Source organism: Danio aesculapii, chromosome 5 (genome assembly GCF_903798145.1).
Source record: "Danio aesculapii chromosome 5, fDanAes4.1, whole genome shotgun sequence".
NCBI classification, from domain to species: Eukaryota; Metazoa; Chordata; class Actinopteri; order Cypriniformes; family Danionidae; genus Danio; species Danio aesculapii.
Genome location: NC_079439.1, coordinates 15,210,512 through 15,229,736, shown reverse-complemented (window position 1 = coordinate 15,229,736; position 19,225 = coordinate 15,210,512). Strand labels below are relative to the sequence as shown.

General features: G+C 37.5%; 1 protein-coding gene across 1 annotated transcript in view; it reads left to right on the top strand.

Moving 5' to 3' along the window:
* Positions 1-19,225, top strand: part of sema4c (sema domain, immunoglobulin domain (Ig), transmembrane domain (TM) and short cytoplasmic domain, (semaphorin) 4C) — a 119,329-nt gene that overhangs the window by 52,128 nt on the left and 47,976 nt on the right. Inside the window, exon 2 of the mRNA XM_056457444.1 lies at positions 14,553-14,742. Coding sequence (XP_056313419.1) covers positions 14,640-14,742 — 103 coding nt within the window. The 5' untranslated portion in view covers positions 14,553-14,639. The remainder of the gene's footprint in view (positions 1-14,552; positions 14,743-19,225) is intronic.

Here is a 19,225-nt window from a genome sequence, read left to right as displayed (position 1 = left end):
TCTCTGTAAACTTTTTTTTTACTATTTCTGTGCCAAATTTGTTACAAAAAATATAGATTATACCATAGTAATTGTAGTGTATTGAGTGTGATATGGCACTGACATATCAGGAATGTGTGTATTTTGTGTTTCTCGTTTTTGTTCCTGTTTTCCTTATGACAGACTAGTTCAGTAAAAAAAGGAAAGAAGAAATGCGCGCATTTGTTTAGCTTTTTTCTTTATCGCAAACACAACAGTTATCTATTGTTTGCTTTGCTTTGACTTTTGTGTCTCTAGACTGTTGGCATTTCATGCCATTCAGCCTTATAATCTTAAAATGTTAATCACCTGTTTTGTCATCACTTTAGACATTAAGCTAGAGAGTCATTAAAATACTAGCTCTAAAGTGATATTGGTGAAGTAGCAACGGTTTCTGCTGTTCTGACGTCAGCTGCAGATGTGAATGAATGGTGGAAGAAAATAGTTCCCCATACAAAAGGATTTTTAGATTGTCAGTGTTTGATTTTTCTATTTTATACACATGATTATGCCGTCAAACTTGATTACACATGATTATGCCATGTGATATTGTATAAACAATATCACACTCGTAGCAGTGCGATGTGACTGTATATCATCACTGGTGGGACACTAAGGCACGCCTTCCACCAGTGCCGATATCACTGCAACTCCTGTGATATTGTGTTTATACAATATATATATATATATATATATATATATATATATATATATATATATATATATATATATATATATATATATGTATGTATGTATGTATATGTATATATATATATATATATATATATATATATATATATATATATATATATATATATATATATATATATATGTATGTATGTATGTATGTATGTATGTATGTATGTATGTATGTATGTATATATATATATATATATATATATATATTGTATATGTATTATTGTATATGTATTATTGTATATGTATTATTGTATATGTATTGTTTGGTAAACAAAGCTAAAGTTGGTATCTCATTAATACAGTTACTAATAAATGAATACATCAACTAATAATAATAATAATTCGCTATTAGAAAACATTACTTTAGAAATTATATTAAATAATACACCCTGGGTTATGAATGTCTATTTAAACTATAAAAGGGTAAATATGGTAAATACTAACCAAAAACCCATAGTAAATTAGTATGGCATCTCTCCTCACACCCACCACTTGTGTTCTGTCATGTTTTGTGGTATGTTTGTGCATATTTAAATATGTATAGAAATATTACATCCTTCACAATAACAGGAACTAATGCAGCCGTGTCCCTCAAAGATATTGTACACAAAATGCCTAATTTTCCACCAAGGCTCGCAGCCAGCTCTGCAAACATGCAACCGTTCTCTGCTGAAATGATTATGCGCTCCAGCAGTCATTCGCTGAAATCATAGAAGTAGAACATAACCGTAATCGTTATTGCATAATGTTAAAGCCAATCCTGTCGCATGGCTGTTTCCTGCGCTGATCACCGGTGTCTTTAACAGAAACGCGGCTCTTGGGACCGTACGCACACACAATGTGGTTAGCGTTGCATTGTCTACTAATTACTGTTGTTCTGTTGATGTGCTACCATGTGCTGCCGTGCTGTTCACGCGAGGTGGGGAATCAACCTATGGATGCGCCCACACACACACATATACACACACACACATGAAAGCAGCTGGGTAATGAGGTTGTCACGGCTGTCGTTAATGAAGCTGATTGAATTGGGAACACATGCAGCATTAATGACAGGTCAGAGAGGGTTTCCCAGCATCCTCTCTGTTCCTGAGGGCACAGGGCAGAGCAGGGGAGGCATGGAAACACGTGAGTGCTGCCAGATTCGGTCTCTCCCTCACAAACACACAGATTCACTCAACAGTTTGTGCTTAAACCTCGTCATTAGAGTAACTGACAGAGCAAGGTCAGAGAGATGGACTGAATTCAGAGAACGGTTTATAGAGAGATGATGAAAGAGCGAGAGATGTGGTGTTACAGAGAGAGAAGAGGTTTTACGTAGAGCGTTTCTTCAGCTGTACATGCCAGTAGATTTTCAAAGCTGTAAATAAAGTTTATTGGAGTGAGCTTTACAAGAAGAACCCTTTTTTAGGGTTTTAGTGTTTCTGCTTCAAAATGTAATGTGTTTTTATTCAACATCTTAGCTTTTTTAGTAAATTTGGCTACATTTTTAATTCACTGTTAAATTTATTAACAATTTCTGAGTGAAATGTGTCGAGATAGCTGTATTGCTTTCATATTTATTGAAGTACTGTAGATGCTTGAATTATTTGATTTCTTTTGTCAACTGACAAAAGTCCCTTAATGTATAAACATACAGTTGAATTCAGAATTATTATCCCCTTTTAGCTATAATTTTTCAATAGTCAACAGAACAAACCATCGTGATACAATAACTTGCCTAATTACCCTAACCTGCCTAGTTAACCTAATTAACCTAGTTAAGCCTTTAAATGTCCATTTAAGCTGTATAGAAGTGTCCTGAAAAACATCTGGTAAAATATTATTAACTGTCATCATGGCAAAGATAAAATAAATCAGTTATTAGAGATGAGTTATTAAAACTATTATGTTTAGAAATGTGTTGAGAAAATCCTCTCTCCGTTAAACAGAAATTGAGCGAAAAAATAAACAGGGGGGCTAATAATTCTGACTTCAACTGTCTATAAGAATAGTGAATCATATTGTTTTATTTTAACCTCAGTTTTACCACTGATTACATTTACTTTGTTAATCTGCATTCTGTGGACAATTAGAAATGAGAAAGATTTATAAGGGACATAATAGTGGGACTGTTATTATTACAAGTGTGATATTGCTGTCATGATTTTCTTTTATAAATTGTAGAAATAGTTCATAGTAAAAAAAAAAAGTAATATTATGTTTATATTCAGTTATTATTAAATGTAAGTATTCAAAGTATTATTATTCATTATTAATTTATCATTATTATTATTACTATTTCATTCATTCATTCATTTTCCTTCCACGTAGTCCCTTATTTATCAGGGGTCACCACAGCGGAATGAACCGCCAACTATTCCAGCATATGTTTTACATAGCAGATGCCCTTCCAGCTGCAACCCATTACTGGGAAACATCCATACACTCTTACATTCACAAATGCACACATACACTACGACCAATTTAGTTTATTCAATTCACCTATAGCGCATGTCTTTGGACTGTGGGGGAAACCGGAGCACCGGGAGGAAACCCACTCCAACACGGCAAGAACATGCAAACTTCACACAGAAATGCCAACTGGTCCAGCCGGGACTCGAATCAGCGACATTCTTGCTGTGAGGCGACAGTGCAAACTATTGAGCCACCGTGCCGCCCTGATATTATTATTATTATTATCATTCATTCATTCATTTGCCTTCTGCTTAGTCCCTTTATTCATCAGGGGTCACCACAGCGGAATGAACCACCTATTATTAGTCATTCATTCCTTCATTCTTTCATTTTCTTTTCGGCTTAGTCCTTTTACCAATCTGGCATCGCCACAGTGGAATGAACCACCAACAATTCCAGCATATGTTTTACACAGCAGATGCCCTTCCAGCTGCAACCCAGTACTGGGAAACATCCATACACTCTCACATTTACAAATGCTCTCATACACTATGGTCAGTTTAGTTTATCCAATTCACCCATAGCACATGTCTTTGGACTGTGGGGGAAACCGGAGCACCGGGAGGAAACCCATGTGAACACAGGGAGAACAAGCAAACTCCTCAATGAAATCTCAACTGGTCCAACTGGGACTTGAACCAGTGACCTTCTTGCTGTGAGGCAACATTGCTAACCACTGAGCCACTGTGCTGCCCGATAATTATTATTCATTCATTCATTCGTTCATTCATTTTCCTTTGTCTTAGTCCCTTTTTTAATCAGGAATCGACACACGGAACGAACCGGCTATTATTATTATTATTATTATTATTATTATTATTATTATTATCATCATTATTATTATTATTATTATCATCATCAAGTCTATGTATTCATCCGTCTTTCCATTCATCTATCTGTTCATTCTTGTACAGATTTCAAGAGGCTTAATTTGAATTTTTGTAAATGTAAAGTCTGTAAACAGAAATATCTATACATTTGTAAATGTTTTGGATAATTCTTTTGATGCTTGTGATAATCATAATCTCACAGCCTTAACAGGTTTGTCAGTAGACTTTCATAAAAGGAAAAGGTTACTTTTAATAAAAACAACTCATGGGATATAAAAGTTGAAGTAACACCCTTAAATGCAAAAAAAACAAAAGTGAGATGTCGATAATTGTCAACACAATGTGAGACATAAAAGAGAACAGATGATGCTGAAGTGAATCTTGACACTGTTCCTTTAGTGTTTCTTTTTAAACACTTAGGGCTCTATTTTAATGATCTAGACGCAAAGTCTAAAGCGCAGGGTGCAAAAGCATTAAGGGCGTGTCTGAATCCACTTTTGCTATTTTAAGGACGAAAAATATGCTCTGCACCCCGCTGCATGATCTAACAGGGTTGAGCTTATTCTTTAATGAGTTATGGGTGTGCATTAAACCAATCAGAATCTCATCTCCCATTCCCTTTAAGAGTCAGTTGCGTCTCGCCATGGCACGTTTCCTATTAACATGGCGGACTTTGTAAGTGGAAAAACTGAACGCTTCACTAGCGAGTTAAACAGACCGTCTGCAGTGCGAGGATAAAGAAGCCTCCTTCATTCAGCCTCTTTACTTTCTCTTTATTTTACTTTTACTCTTTACTCCTTTAGTTTCCTGAAGTAAGGAAATGGTGGAATCTCCCTCCACTGAAGACATCCATTAGCCTACATATTTAATTTTGTTTGTTAAGCGCAAAGATTTGTTTCAAAACTATTTCTGAATTCAGTTCTAATTTCCAGCAAACGAATAAATGAACAATAATAACGAAGTGGGTGAGTTATATCCAAACACACATCCTATATTTATGCCTCATATGGTGATGCATAAGTCTCCAAAACCCGACAGGTGGACAAATCTAAACTTGTTTTTATTAAAATAAATATAAACATGCATGTAATAAACAGTACTAATAATAATAATAACATATACAAATGCAAATCGTCATGAATAAGTTGAAAAAAGCCACCCGAGGCGAAGAAGGTATTTATATGTAGAAAATAATAATTTTTGTAAGATATTAATCCTTAAATTTTTTTCATATGTACAGTAAAGATATTTGTGTATTGCTGTACATCCTGTTTTAAGACCAGCACACTCATGAACCCACAGAGTGGTGCAAATGGATTTGCTATTTAAATAACATGGCGCAAAATGTGAAAAATACAGTGGCACTGGTCTGAAAATAGCAACAAATTGGGTCAAACATGTTTTGCTCCTTATTGCACCAGGTGAATGATAGTGCCCTTAGAGTTGCTAATGAAGTGGTTTAACCTGTAGTTTAGTTTAGTGAGTCTCAGTAATGGCCTTGATCTTGTGGGAGGAGGTTTGTTTGAGGGGGATCTCAGTGACAGGAAGGTTATCCAGCGGGACAGGAAGTAGGATGTGCCTGCAGCTGATCAAACTCCATTTGATAATGAAGACTTCATCCATTCTCATTCACTAATGAAACATCACACAGCCTGTTGATGTCCAGGAATACACACATACACACACACGCACACTCTATCATTCAACACACACAAGCTGTCAGCCTCCCACTCTTTCACACACTCCCACTTCTAACATCATCAGTCACACTTACAGCATGCACGCAGTCCGACCAAAACAACGTTCACACTTTCTTCTACCAAAAAAAAAACACATAATGCATGAAAGCCAGCTGCAGGCCATTTCACAACGGCATAAACAAAGAGCAAACAGCATTAAACCTTCAGATCAGCACTTTCATCAACACAAGACTTGAGCTCTGGGAGTCTCTCTGACGTCCTGGGTTTCTTTCTGACACTCGGAAAGTTGAGCAATGCAGAATGTCTGTTTCATTTCACATATATAATTCAGTTTAACCAGGCAGAATGCAGCTGCTGTGCCGTGTTATTCAAATTAAGCCATTGTCATTCTTTTCAGCGCAAACACACCTCCTTTCTATGTAAATTAGGCTTATTATAGATTGTGCCTAATTCACAAATCCCTTTGCCTGGCGCAATTAACATTGTGCTATTATCACTTACTGAGAGCAGCCGGTAAATGGAGGTTCATTTAATGGAGGTGTTTGTTTCAGAGTTTCATGTCTTTCAGAATCTGATTTCAGAATGCTGTTTGAATTTAAATGTAATGGAGGAGAATTCAAATTGCTTTTTAATCTATTGGTACTGGAGAACTTTCAATCTAAATTCTCCTAAACGCTAAGACTGTACGCTGAGGTACAGATTCTTACCTTGTTTGTCTGTTAGTGACATTATAAAGATGCAATTTTATAGAAATTACCGATTTGTAACAACAATCTACCATTGATGTGGCTGAAAGGATTGTTTCTTTGGCCTTGAATTAGACATCCAACCTTGGAGGGTTTTAGTCAGTAGCCTGTTTACACTGTCATGCTAAAAGCAAGTGCGCTTCCAACAAGTGCGTTTTTCACAGGAAATTCCGGAGCCTAATTGGGCCTTGTTGGGACTTTCTCAGGGCCAACTATCAGACTTTTTTAGCACATGGAAATACACTATAAAACTAATATGACAAAAATCCATCACAACAAAAGCTTTTATTTTACTTCAGCTTACAGTTGAAATCGGAATTATTAGCCCCCCTGATTTATTCGCCCCCTGTTTATTTTTCCCCCAATTTCTGTTTAACGGAGAGAACATTTTTTCGACACATTTCTGAACGTAATAGTTTTAATAACTCATTTCTAATAACTGATTTATTTTATCTTTGCCATGATGACAGTTAATAATATATTATGATGACAGTTAATAATATTTACTAGATATTTTACATTTAAAGGCTTAACTAGGTTAATTAGGTTAACTAGGCAGGTTAGGGTAATTAGGCGAGTTATTGTATAACGATGGTTTGTTCTGTAGACTATCGAAAAAAATATATTGCTTAAAGGGGCTAATAATTTTACCTTAAAAAGGCTTTTTAAAAATTATTGCTTTTATTCCGGCTGAAATAAAACAATTAAGACTTTCTCCAGAAGAAAAAATATTATCAGACATACTGTGAAAATTTCCTTGCTCTGTTAAACACCATTTGGGAAATATTTAAAAAAGAAAAAAAAGGGGGGCGAATAATTCTGACTTCAACTGTATTTGAATAAGTTAATCAGGTTTTAACTATTTTGTTTTAAATTAATATTTTATTCAGTTTTACTGATGACTAGATAATATCATTTGGGCCCAATCCCAATTATAAATTTGGACCCCTACCCCTTCCACAGTACTGTGCATTTACACTTTTATTTACACACATATTTATCTATGTAAACACACAAAAACGACATTAACATTATGGCAGACTATGGACCCTACAGTGGAAACATGGCATGATTTTTTCCTCGCTGGTCGAGCTCCGGGGTTATTTAATGCTGCCGGTCCGATTAGATTGGAAAATATTTCTAGTGAAAACTGGAAAGTTAGGCTACCATTTACATAAGGTTAATCAGATAATTAAGATAATTACTACGGGGACCCAAATTAACACCAATAACTCAGAGGTGAAAGTGTTTTCAATTTGGATTCGTGTTCTTTTTCAATCATCCTTTTTTTTAACTTGTAATTTCAATGTATATTGAAATAGTTTGAAAGAACATTCTACAATGTTTATGTGTTTATTTAGATCAATGGTGTCAAACTCAATTCCTGGAGGGCCGCAGCTCTGCACAGTTTAGCTCCAACCACCTTCAACTCGCACCTGCTTAATAGTCTCTAGTAGTCTTGAACACCTTGATTATTTGCATCAGCTGTGTTTGATTAGGTTTGGAGCAAAACTGTGCAGAGCTGCGGCCCTCCAGGACTCCAGTTTGAGACCTATGATTTAGATCCTCATTAGCCACTACCAACGTGGTGGCTATTCTTCCTGGGGTTCAAATAAATTGACAAATTTACAGTTAAAGTCAAAATTATTCACCCTCCTGTGATTTATTTAAATTTGTTTCCTTATTTTAAATGTTTCCCAAGTGACGTTTAACAGAGCAAGGCAATTTTCACAGTATTTTCTATAATCAGGGTTCCCACAATTTCATGTACTGCAGATTAAAGACCTTTCAAAGACTTTGAAAGTCCTTACTGTACTTAACATTTCATTTACACTTAATATTTAAGTAAAAAATGTCAGAGTCATTTTCCAAAAAAAGTCACTTTAATAAAATATGTTAAATTCAATACTGGTAATATTCAAATGTGGTTTGTGAAGAAAAGTGCATAATTTGACAGTGTTATTTTACAAAATTTAAGATTTTTAATTTAAGAACTTCTCAGTTTTTTTTGTTTTGTTTTTAAAAATTGAGTAGAACTGTTGAAATAAAACCATAAACAAACTATGTTTCAAATTTAATTCAAGAAATTTCAGTGACCTATGTTTGTTTTTAAGTATTTTCCAGACCTTGAATCCATATGTCTGAAATGCAAGTACTTGTGGGAAGTTTGGGAACCCTGTATAATAATTTTTCTTCTGGAGAAAGTCTTATTTGTTTTATTTTAGCTAGAATAAATGCAGTTTTAAATTTTTTTCAACCGTTTTAAGGTCAATGTTATTAGCCCCCTTATCCAATTGTTTTGTCCAATTTTCTACAGAACAAACCATTGTTATACAATGACTTGCCTGATTGTAGGCCCACACGGAATCTGTGCGCGCAACAGTCCGCAGATTTTCCCAGATTTTTAGCCCATCATTGAGTCTATGTATTTACTTGTGTAAATTTATATTCATTCAGTTTTTGCATTAATTTCACTAATATTATTGTGATATAATAATAGTCATATTAAAAGGTTCTTATGATTTATTTACAATACAGTAATATACAATAAAGTAATACGTTTGTCTTTTAGTAGATTTATTATGCGAGAGACTTGCTTTGTTTACCAAAAAAGTGGATCTAATTGGATTTGCATTGTAAACATTGAATTGATGTTAAAAAGGTATTATTTTTTGATTTTATATATCAAGTTTTTAGTTGATACTCCTAAAATTATTGCGCATAAATCCACAGATTTTTTACAAAGTTCTCAGCAGAAATAGCAAATTCCACAGATTCTGTCTGGCCTAACTAATTAGCCAAAACTTGCCTAATATACAGGCAGGCTAATAATTCAGGAGGGCTCATAATTCTGACTTCAACTGTACACCAAATCATCATTAAACCAGTGTAACAACATGCTTACTTCTTAATTACCTTATTGATTTCTGGATTTTGGCCTGTTATTTGGGAAACGCGTGATGGAAATGATGTAGAGCAAACAGCTCTCGTGTCATTGAGATGCACGTGTCTGCAGTGGTTCGTGCCAGACTGAATACGTCAAGCGTAAACATGACTTATGAGTCAGGACAGAGACCTTGAGAGGGTTGGTGGCTCCACTAACCACCTCCTGCCCTGGTTCTGTGCCTATAAAGGATCCACCCACTCCAGGGAATGGAGGCACGCTGCCTTGTTTTGACTAGTGCCATCTGATCCGATACCGAAATAAATAAATCAAATGCTGAAGGCAGATTGAACTCTTTTATTCGGTCTGTTTATGCTGTGTGCTTTTAGACATGGGGGCTGCATTGAGCAGCAGCTGGCGTTGAGTGGTCAGTTTTGTGGAATTGATAGTGGCAGGATGTTGGGAAATTACCGGCCACTGACATGCTAAGGCCCTTTGTTTAACTTTCATGAAAGGGGGGATGATGGAGGAACGAGGGATGGAAGGAAGGAGGAAAGCTCTTGAGTGTAGCACTGGGAAGATCTGTTTATGTTGAGGGGTGGAGTTGTTTCCTCTTGTGCATCCGTTTGTGCGCTGTCCACCTTTCGTCTCCTGGCCGTGCTGTTGCCTTGACATCTGTTGGCTCTTGGAGGTCAGTAGGTCACAGTTCAAAGGGTCTTCTTTTAGTTGAGACGATGAACATGGGGATTGGCTGTTAGTTCTGGAAAAGAGCTTATTATTGAAAGGAAGATGAGAGCAGATTGGAAATAGATGGGAAATGCTTTGGACTTGCAAAGCTGGTCATCACTCAACCTTTGGCCTTTTTCCGGATGTGCTTGAAAAACAGTATAAGAAAGGTTGCTTGTTTGCTTTAGAGAGGAGTTTTATTGAAAACAAGCTTCTTGGGGGTGTCCATCTTCACATCTAAAACAAAGTCTATTGTCCTTATTCTTTACATATGAGTGGGCGCAGCCATTGGAGTTTTTTTGGCTTGAGACTTCCGGTCTCAATCGCTTCCATTGATTTTTAGATGTTAAAATTGCTCGTTATTCTGCTTGATGTTGCAAACTGATCTTTTCTTAACATTTCATTCTACTTTATATGTAGAGTCATGAACACACTTGTTTGTAGAGCAAGTAGTTTGATCGTTTTCTGCTGTTTGTTATTCCTAGTCATTTCTCCCATAGGCGACTGAATCTTAAGGTCTAAAACAGAGCTGCCCAAAGTAGGGCCCACAGGCCAAAGTTAGCCCATTGTAACCTTTGATTTTGCCCACCATCCCATCTGAGAATGATGAAGAGAATGCATTTAATAGAGATTGTCATTTCTAATTTGATGTAACCTTTTTGTGTGTGTTTGTTTTGTTACTGAGCTACAAAAAAGCAAATTGAAATTAAATGTTTCAATTAAATGTAAATGAATCTGAGTTTTTAAATGTAATTACTGTCACTTGACAAATAGAGGACTATGCAGGAGACATGGCTAAGCAAATCAAGGCAAAAAAAACTGTGTAACTATTATTTATTGAGATTGTTTTTGTTTTTACTGTACTAAGTGTAAAAAAATATGTACTGTATTAGTTGATATAAAGCAATGTTTTTTAGTTATTTTTTAATATTAAAATAAAAGTGTCCACTAGCCTCAATAAAATTTGGTTTTTGGCCCTTCATAAGAAAAATTTGGGCACCCCTGGACTAAAACAATCGCAAAAGCGAACACATGTCCACATTTTAGAATAAGGTCACCAGAATTGTTCGTATTTTGTTTACCTCACATTTAAAAAATTTTTGCTGCCTTAAATTGTTTAGTTCAGGCAATTTAACATTTCCAACGCAGACTTGTTATTGATACGTACTCCTGAAATATGTCCCAGGAGCTACGTTTTGTTTGTAGTTTTAGTTTTTACAAATCCACCAGAGGCTGCTGTGTACGCTTTTTTCAGATCTTAAATTTCTGTTGCGAGTGCTATTCATGCCTGCTGTTCTCACGTAAATCCACCAGAGGCTGCTGTCATCTGACTGACCGACCTATTCACCCACTCAACCCTTTCCCTTATTCCCAACCGATTGTGTTTTCAAAAGTACCCATTTACCCGATAACGCCCGATTCACACAGGCTTCAGTGCCAACGCTTGACAGAGGGTGTGCCTGAAGTTGGGGCTGACGCGATCATCATAGCAACGTCAGCCAATAAAATTAGTCAGCAATCAGCTACTGTCTGAGCGGGGGTATTTGCATACAGCAATCTAATTGGCTGATGCTTCCGTTGGCGCTTGAAAAGTTGAAAAAGTCCCAACTTCTGCTGCGAGCAACGCCACTGAAACAGCACCAACGGATCCACAATACAGTTCGGCAATGCCTGACGTCACCCATTCAAAGTGAATGGGATGCATTGACGCTGATGCCCCGTGTGAATGGGGTGTAACCCTCTTCCCTAAACACAACACAATAGTGTTTTCAAATGCACTGATAGACCCACCTTCTGCCTTCCCTAACCAAACTGACAGTGTTTTGAAAACAATCCAGAAAAGCCCTGATGGCTGCCTAATTTTTACCACATTTTCAGATCTTACCACGCTCTTACCCTGTTATTTACTTGTTTATTTAATTTTTTGCATTTTGTTTTACGTGCTGTCTAAATCATTGCTCGCCAGACTTGAACCATGTTGTCGCGGTCAACTCGTCTCAAGTCTCAAGCCTGCCGACTTATGCTACATTACAGGGTAAAAGCTGTCCACATGGAGGTAATCGGTCAGCTGTTAAGCATAGAAAGAAACAAAAGCCGCCGGTGCTGTCATACTGGCCTGTAGTGTTCATTTTAAAAACAAAATGCAGCCTTACGTTGCTCTGGCTACAGAATTCGTGATCCCCAGAAATGTTTACGGGGGTACATATTCACAATGAGCCTGTGTTTAACTTTTCTAGGCATCTCAACTTTTATTAATCAAACTGATTAAAAATAGGAAGTTAAACTTAAAAAATAGCAAAAAAATCTTATTAAAATAAGTTAAAGTAACATAAAAACATTTGTTGTGATGACTTTTGGTCATATCAGGGGGTTTTTTACACTGCTTTTGCATTTATTCTATATTTTGCTACTCCATGAACATCCTGTAAGCTTAAAAAAGTCAAAATAAGTTTTATAAAAGTATGAAATATATAATATGAAGTATTCTTCCTGGTGCACACATGACACGTTTCTGTTTTGGTGTTTGAAATGGGGTTTTTCTGAAGCACAAGGTTTTTTAGCTCAAGGTTTTTTAAGAGCTCCTCTGCCCTGTTACTGTTAAAGCTCTACCCATAATCCCTCTGCTGGTCAAGCATGATCCTGTAAAGCCTCTCAGTGTAACAGTCAGGAATCTGTTATATTAGTGAGCTGTGACACACAGGGCTTATATATATATATAGGAAACATTTTATACTCTGTTTATCCATGACACATTGACATTACAGTACAGGAGAGTTCTTACTGTATTGTATTGATCATTATAAGCATTTGTTTCATGTGTAATTGATTGAAAAATAGACATTTGGAGTGTGTGTAAGTCACATCCTTTAGATTTTTGGGGGAAAAAAATAAATGTCCTTCACATAAAAATTATTGTAAGTCGGTAATATATTGTATTGAATATATTGAAGTCGGCAAAGGTCTGGTTTTTTATTTTAAGGGTTGGATCACCCAAAATTAATTAATCGCTCTCCCCTATAAATTTAGTTTTTACAAGAAAAATTTGTGGCGAACATCTGAACTTTTAAAATTTCAGATGAAAGTTGGCACCAATAGCCTAGTGGTTTGTGCGTCAACATATAGCACCCAGGTGCTTGCAGTGACCCGAGTTCGATTCCCGGATCGAGGCCCTTTGCCGATCCTTCCCCTCTCTCTGCTCCCCACACTTTCCTGTCTGTTAATCTACACTGTCCTGTCATTAAAGGTGAAAACCCCTAAAAAAAATTATTATAAAATTTCTATCAAAAATGAGCATATATTTCAGCCTCCTACGTTTATGTTGAATTATTTCACTTTAAAGACCATAAAAATATTTTTTTGTCAAAAAATAAATAAATAAATAAATTACTGAACCTAATGAAGACCTTGATAAAAAAAGCTAATTTAAAATGAAAATGTCAGACGGCATTTAAAGGATTGTGCATCTGAACTCTTCACTTGTTTTTAAAAGTGGAGTCGACACCACCTGTCACAACAATTTGACACATTCCAGCCCCTCCCCGCAATACAGATACAAGCACCAGCGCATCGATCCAATAAAAAAAGTGTGCAGGTGGAGATGTGAGTCATCGAATTGCTATATTGCAACCCGTCTATTACAGACAACTCATCTGGAGCAAATCGCCACATCTCTGACTTCTCTTATCTAGCTCTCCCTCCCTTTCATGCTAATGCGAAAAAAGAAAAACAGAAATCAATGGCGGCGAGATTGCTCCTGCACGGGTCCGCATCTCAATCCAATGAGGGTAAGAGGCCGCCCTTCCACACTTGCTTATCATTGCGAAGATTTAAATTCGGCCCACCCTTTATTTTTCAGACCGAATGATAAAAAGCACAGCCCAGGCAGAGAGAAAGAGAGAGGGTTTTACTGTGTTATCTGCACCGCTTAACAGGATTTGACATTTGACGCACATTTAAAAGTCAATGGGTTTGCTCTCAAATCAGCAAATATTATCAAGGCCCTAATTTCCCTTTTTAATGGAGAGAAACAGGTGCGAGTTGATGATTAGAGCAAACGTGTGAAAACGGCTATTGCAGAACAGACTGGACCTCTCAGACCTTCTTTTTTTTCTTGAAACCTTGCCTCAGGCGTCATCGTAATGCATTATGGAGAACGCATACACTCCAATTATAATTACAAATGCATTTCTTCTTCATTTGTACGTGGCTGTCAAAAACAAGCCTTCTTCAGTGTCGGCGTGTTCTTGGTGAACGATTGTGAGTTGCTCTGACAGCCATCCATAATTTGGCTGGTGGTCTGCCAGGATGCGTATATCGTCGTACCTTCCGAGAGAGTGTAAAATCTGTCATTAAATCGCCCCGACTGTGTTTTGTCACTCCGTAAGCAGTCCCAGCGCTATTGGGATAGCGACAGGAAGGCTCTAGGGAGGTTGCTGTTCATCCCGTAATCGCATTTGTTGATGTTTTTTGTTTTCTTTATCTCCCCTGACAGGAGCCGTCGTGCGCATCTGGAGCCTCCACACCAATCAGAACCCCCCGCTTCCTCATCCAATCAGAACCCCATATACGGAGAATAGAAATGGGGTGTGCGAAAGTTCTTCTTGTGATCTTCGTGATCGGCTTTGAAAAGGGGATCTGCGTCAACTGGAACCCCATCCCACGCAAGACTGTAAAATATAATGGTGAGTATCTAATGACCAAACAAAACTGTGAGCAGTTCCTCCCAGCGGTGACGGCGCTGCAAATTGGCCTACTCTCCCGTTTCCTTTTTTTCCGTTTTTATGACACTCCTTCTTTCTTTACCCTTTCTTCTTTTCTTCCGTCGACCCCTCCCTTCATTCTCCATGCAGATTTGAGATAAGAGGTGTGATTTCTGCTTTTCAGTTCGCTGAGATATCACATTACTGCTTGGTTTTATAGGCTTTTATGGTAAAGGGCTTACTTTTCTATTCATTTGTGCTCGCTCCATTTGTGCCTCCTTTTTTCTCTCTTGTGGGAATACACTAAGAATGAATTGCACTCTTTAGCAAAAGTCTTTCTTCATCAGTATTTTTGTCTTTTCTGGGAAAACATCTACAAACGTAAAGTCGCTTGAGAAGCAAAGTTGCATAATATTATCATCAATTAGGTGTACTTTTCCTTAACTCATTGGCAGGGTATGTTTATGCATATGTCTAGCAAAATTCAGCGAGGTTTATGCTTAAAGTAGGAGAAAAACAATCCCCGGAGGAGTAAGAAAAGAAACTTTTAGACTTCAGACTGAAATTTGCTTTGGAAGCTTATTTTCACGGTTTTGTTTCTCAAGTACATCTGTTCTGCCTGAGGCGTTCGTAAGGTGTTTTTTAAACAAAAGTAATGTCTACAAGACTTATTTTTGAGGTGTATTTGTGTGTTTCAGCTAAAAAATCAGGTTAAGGCCCCATTTACACTTATACGTTTCAGTTTTTAGAATGAAAACTATATCACGTCCACACTAGCGTCTCACCTAGCATTTCTGAACAACTCTCCATCCACACTACACAGCTGAAAATGCACATCACATGACCACACGCACACTCTGGCATGCAATGCAGCGGTGAGAGCTGTGCACGTCGGACTGTTCATCAAGGATCTACCGCTGGATCTAATTTCACTATATTTGTTAAATGTGATATTTAATTCATCTTGTTGTCTATATCTAATGACATATTTCCTGACTTTGGTCTTTTGAATCTCTTACTAGTTTTCAGGTAACGTGTTTTGGCTGAGCGCAAAGATGAATTAATATATTAATTAATGTAACCACAGTACACTGATTCTGCACATTTGAATGATTGCTTGCTTTTATTTCCTATATTGTATAAACTTATTGTACGTTATACTTTAATAATGGCCATTATTGATTATTAAAACTGATATTCAGCAAAAGAGAGGGTATATTTCGTATTTTCAATGAAAATGAAAGGAGCCAGTTATGTTATAAGCTCTGTTTTGTTATAAATATGCAAACAGTGAAGATGACGATCATATAATATGTAGCTACACGACGCCTTAACATTTTTGGTGTCTGTTAAGTTAATATCAAAATGAAAATAGGCAATTCCCCATATCATGTTTCCATTTGAGTGTTAAGAAAGTGAAACAACATTGTGAATGAGGTTATACAGTACCCTGTTCCCTTTGAAGATTTACCCGACGTGTCCTCGGGAGTTTGTTTTCCATATCAAACTTGCGAAGTCTGAACTTACAAGGAGCGTATGCAAATTTAAACTGCGTGTAGGCTACTTAATATTGAGAAAAAGCCCCAATCAGATGTCTACAGCCCCATCTTCGTTTTCAGATGTCTCAGTTTTGCCCCATCCACACTGAGACGGGGCAGCAGTGTTTTAAAATCAAACAGCCGTTCCAGCATTTTCAAAAAGCATAGTTTTCAGGGCTCGAAAACTCCAGCATAGTGTGGACAGATGGAGTAACCGTAGCAAAACTTATGCGTTTTAAAACTAAAACGTATTAACGTATTAGTGTAAACGGGGCCTAAGAGTACAAAATTAGTAAGTAAGAAGTAAGTAATGTGTATTTCAAGCGTTCACACTTAGCTGAGGATTTATAATGCCAAGAGAGGGACAGCATGATCAAGGGATCCTCGAGCCCAGGGCTCTCTCTTCACAGGCCGAGAGGTAAACTACTTTGAGAAGGAAAAATACCAATGCTGGGAGCTAGGCAATAGCGCTCATTTGGCTTAGTCTGTTACATATAATGCATATCTTTGGATGGTGGGAGGAAACTGGGGAACCTGGAGGAAACCCACGCGGACACAGGCAGAATATGTAAACTCTGAACAGAAACGGCAACTAGCTTCGGCGAGAACAGAGACGGTGGTTTTCTTGCAACAGTGCTAACCACTGGGCCGTCGTGCCGCCCAATCTGTGTAAAAAAGGGGAGGAAGTGGGGTTTCTTCAAGACAAAGATAGTTGTAGAGTGAAGATTGAGGTTATTTATAGTGACTTAGGAATCATATGATAGGAAGATGATGATTAGCTAATGCAGGACCGGCTGTGGTAAATCTTAAGCATTCTGTCCTCTCGAAATTAGTTTATAAATAAACTTCACTTATCCATATACCCAAAGTGCTTCACAATTATGAGGGGATCTCTCACCCCCAACACCAGTGTGCAGTATCCACTTGGATAATGCGATGGCAGCCACAGGACAACGGTGCCAGTGTACTCACCACACACCAGCTAATGGTGTAGTGAAGAGACAGTGATACAGCCAAATTCAATGGATGGGGATAACTGGGAGGCCATAATAGGTAAGGGCCGATAGAGGGAATTTGGCAAGGACACCGGTGTTATACCCCTACTCTTTAGTGCCAGGGGATTTTTAATGACCATACGAGACCTCATCTCATCTGAAAGACGGCACTCACTGACAGTATAGAGTCCCCTTCACTATACTGGGGCATTAGGACTCATACAGACCATAGGTTGAGCGCCCCCTGCTGGCCTCACTAGCACCACTTCCAACAGCAACCTAATTTTCCCATGTCATCTCTCATCCAGACTCAGCCCTGCTTAGCTTCAGTGAGTAACCATTCTTGGGCTGCAGGGTGATATGGCTATGGCAAAATTAGCACTGATAATCACAATTTGTCATTTACAGGCCAGTTTGGGAATAAATAGATGCTGCAGGCTACCTTGATCTGGCATAATATGCTGAGACTGTAAAACGTCTCTTCTGTGCTGTAGTCCAGACGCCTGATTCGGCTCTTTAAAATGCAGAAAGTGCACTAGTCTACGCCGCACGTCTGGACGTATGCCACGTTATAACCCTCTTCTCCATCATTTGATAAATTACTTCTGTAAAGATCAATACAAAGTGCACACAAAGATCTTTATAAATAAAACTCGGGGTTAACGTAGGTTAAGGTTAACATAATATCACAACATTAATTGTGCCAGGTACCTGTAGAGTTTTGAATAGATAATCTGCACTACAATTCAAACCTTTGGTTGGTATTTCTCAGTTCATATCTTGAATATTTTGCTCAATTATAAGCCTAGTTTGTTTGATTAAAAGTGGCATGGTGGCTCAGTGGGTAGCACTGTCACCTCACAGCAAGAAAGTCACTGGTTTGAGTCCCGACTGGGCCAGTTGGCATTTCTGTGTGGAGTTTGCATGTTCTCCCCGTGTTCGTGTGGGTTTCCTCCAGGTGCTTCGGTTTCCCCCACACTCCAAAGACATGCACTATAGAGTAGGTGAACTGGATGAACTAAATTCACCATAGTGTATGAGTGTGTGTGAATCTGAAAGTTTCCCAGTACTGGATTGTGGCTGGATGGGCATCCGCTGCGTAAAACATATACCGGATTAGTTGGCAGTTCATTCCACTGTGGTGACACCTGATATATAAGGGACTAAGCGGAAGGACAATGGATGAATGTTTGATTAAAATTCAGTAAAAATATTATTATGAAGAACTTAAATTTTGTAATTAAATATATTTATATGAATTTAATGGATTTTTTTTGTGATGTCAAGGATTTTTCAGGATTCTTTAATGAATAAATGACAAATGTAATCTTTTTCAGCGTTATTATTGTCTTAAATGTCACTTGTAGTCAATTTAATGTGTCCTTGTTGAACAAAAAGACTCCTTTTACAAATAAATCTATTGACCTTTTGAGTTTTTGAACAATAGTATACAAAAAGGGCAAGAATTGCATTGCTTTAATTAATCCTGACACACAGGACTTTTCTAGACTAGATTGTTGCTGCAAGATATGCCACTACTTATCAGTGAACTCACCCCTCAGTCTTTCCGCGTTTCAGTTCAAATCTCAGTTGATAATTAATAAAAACAGTGACAATAAACATCAAGCAGAGTACGCGTAATTTTATATGTACGCACATAAACTGATAGCATCTCCTTTTAAGCCCTCAGCTGGGAACACAACCTTAAATGGACAGGAAATGGCTTTAGTTGAGCTACAGCGAGAGAGAAAGTCCAGAAAGAACAGGAAAAAGTACACAGTGTGTCCGCGGTGTGTGTTTAACTACTGTTTCAGGTCATGTGTGACTTCGTTTGGGCCATGAACCACATAAACAGTAGGCTTGAGCTGCACACATGCGCTTTTCGGGGAGGATGAAAGACAAAAAAGCAGGCAAAGCATCAGAGTGCACTTT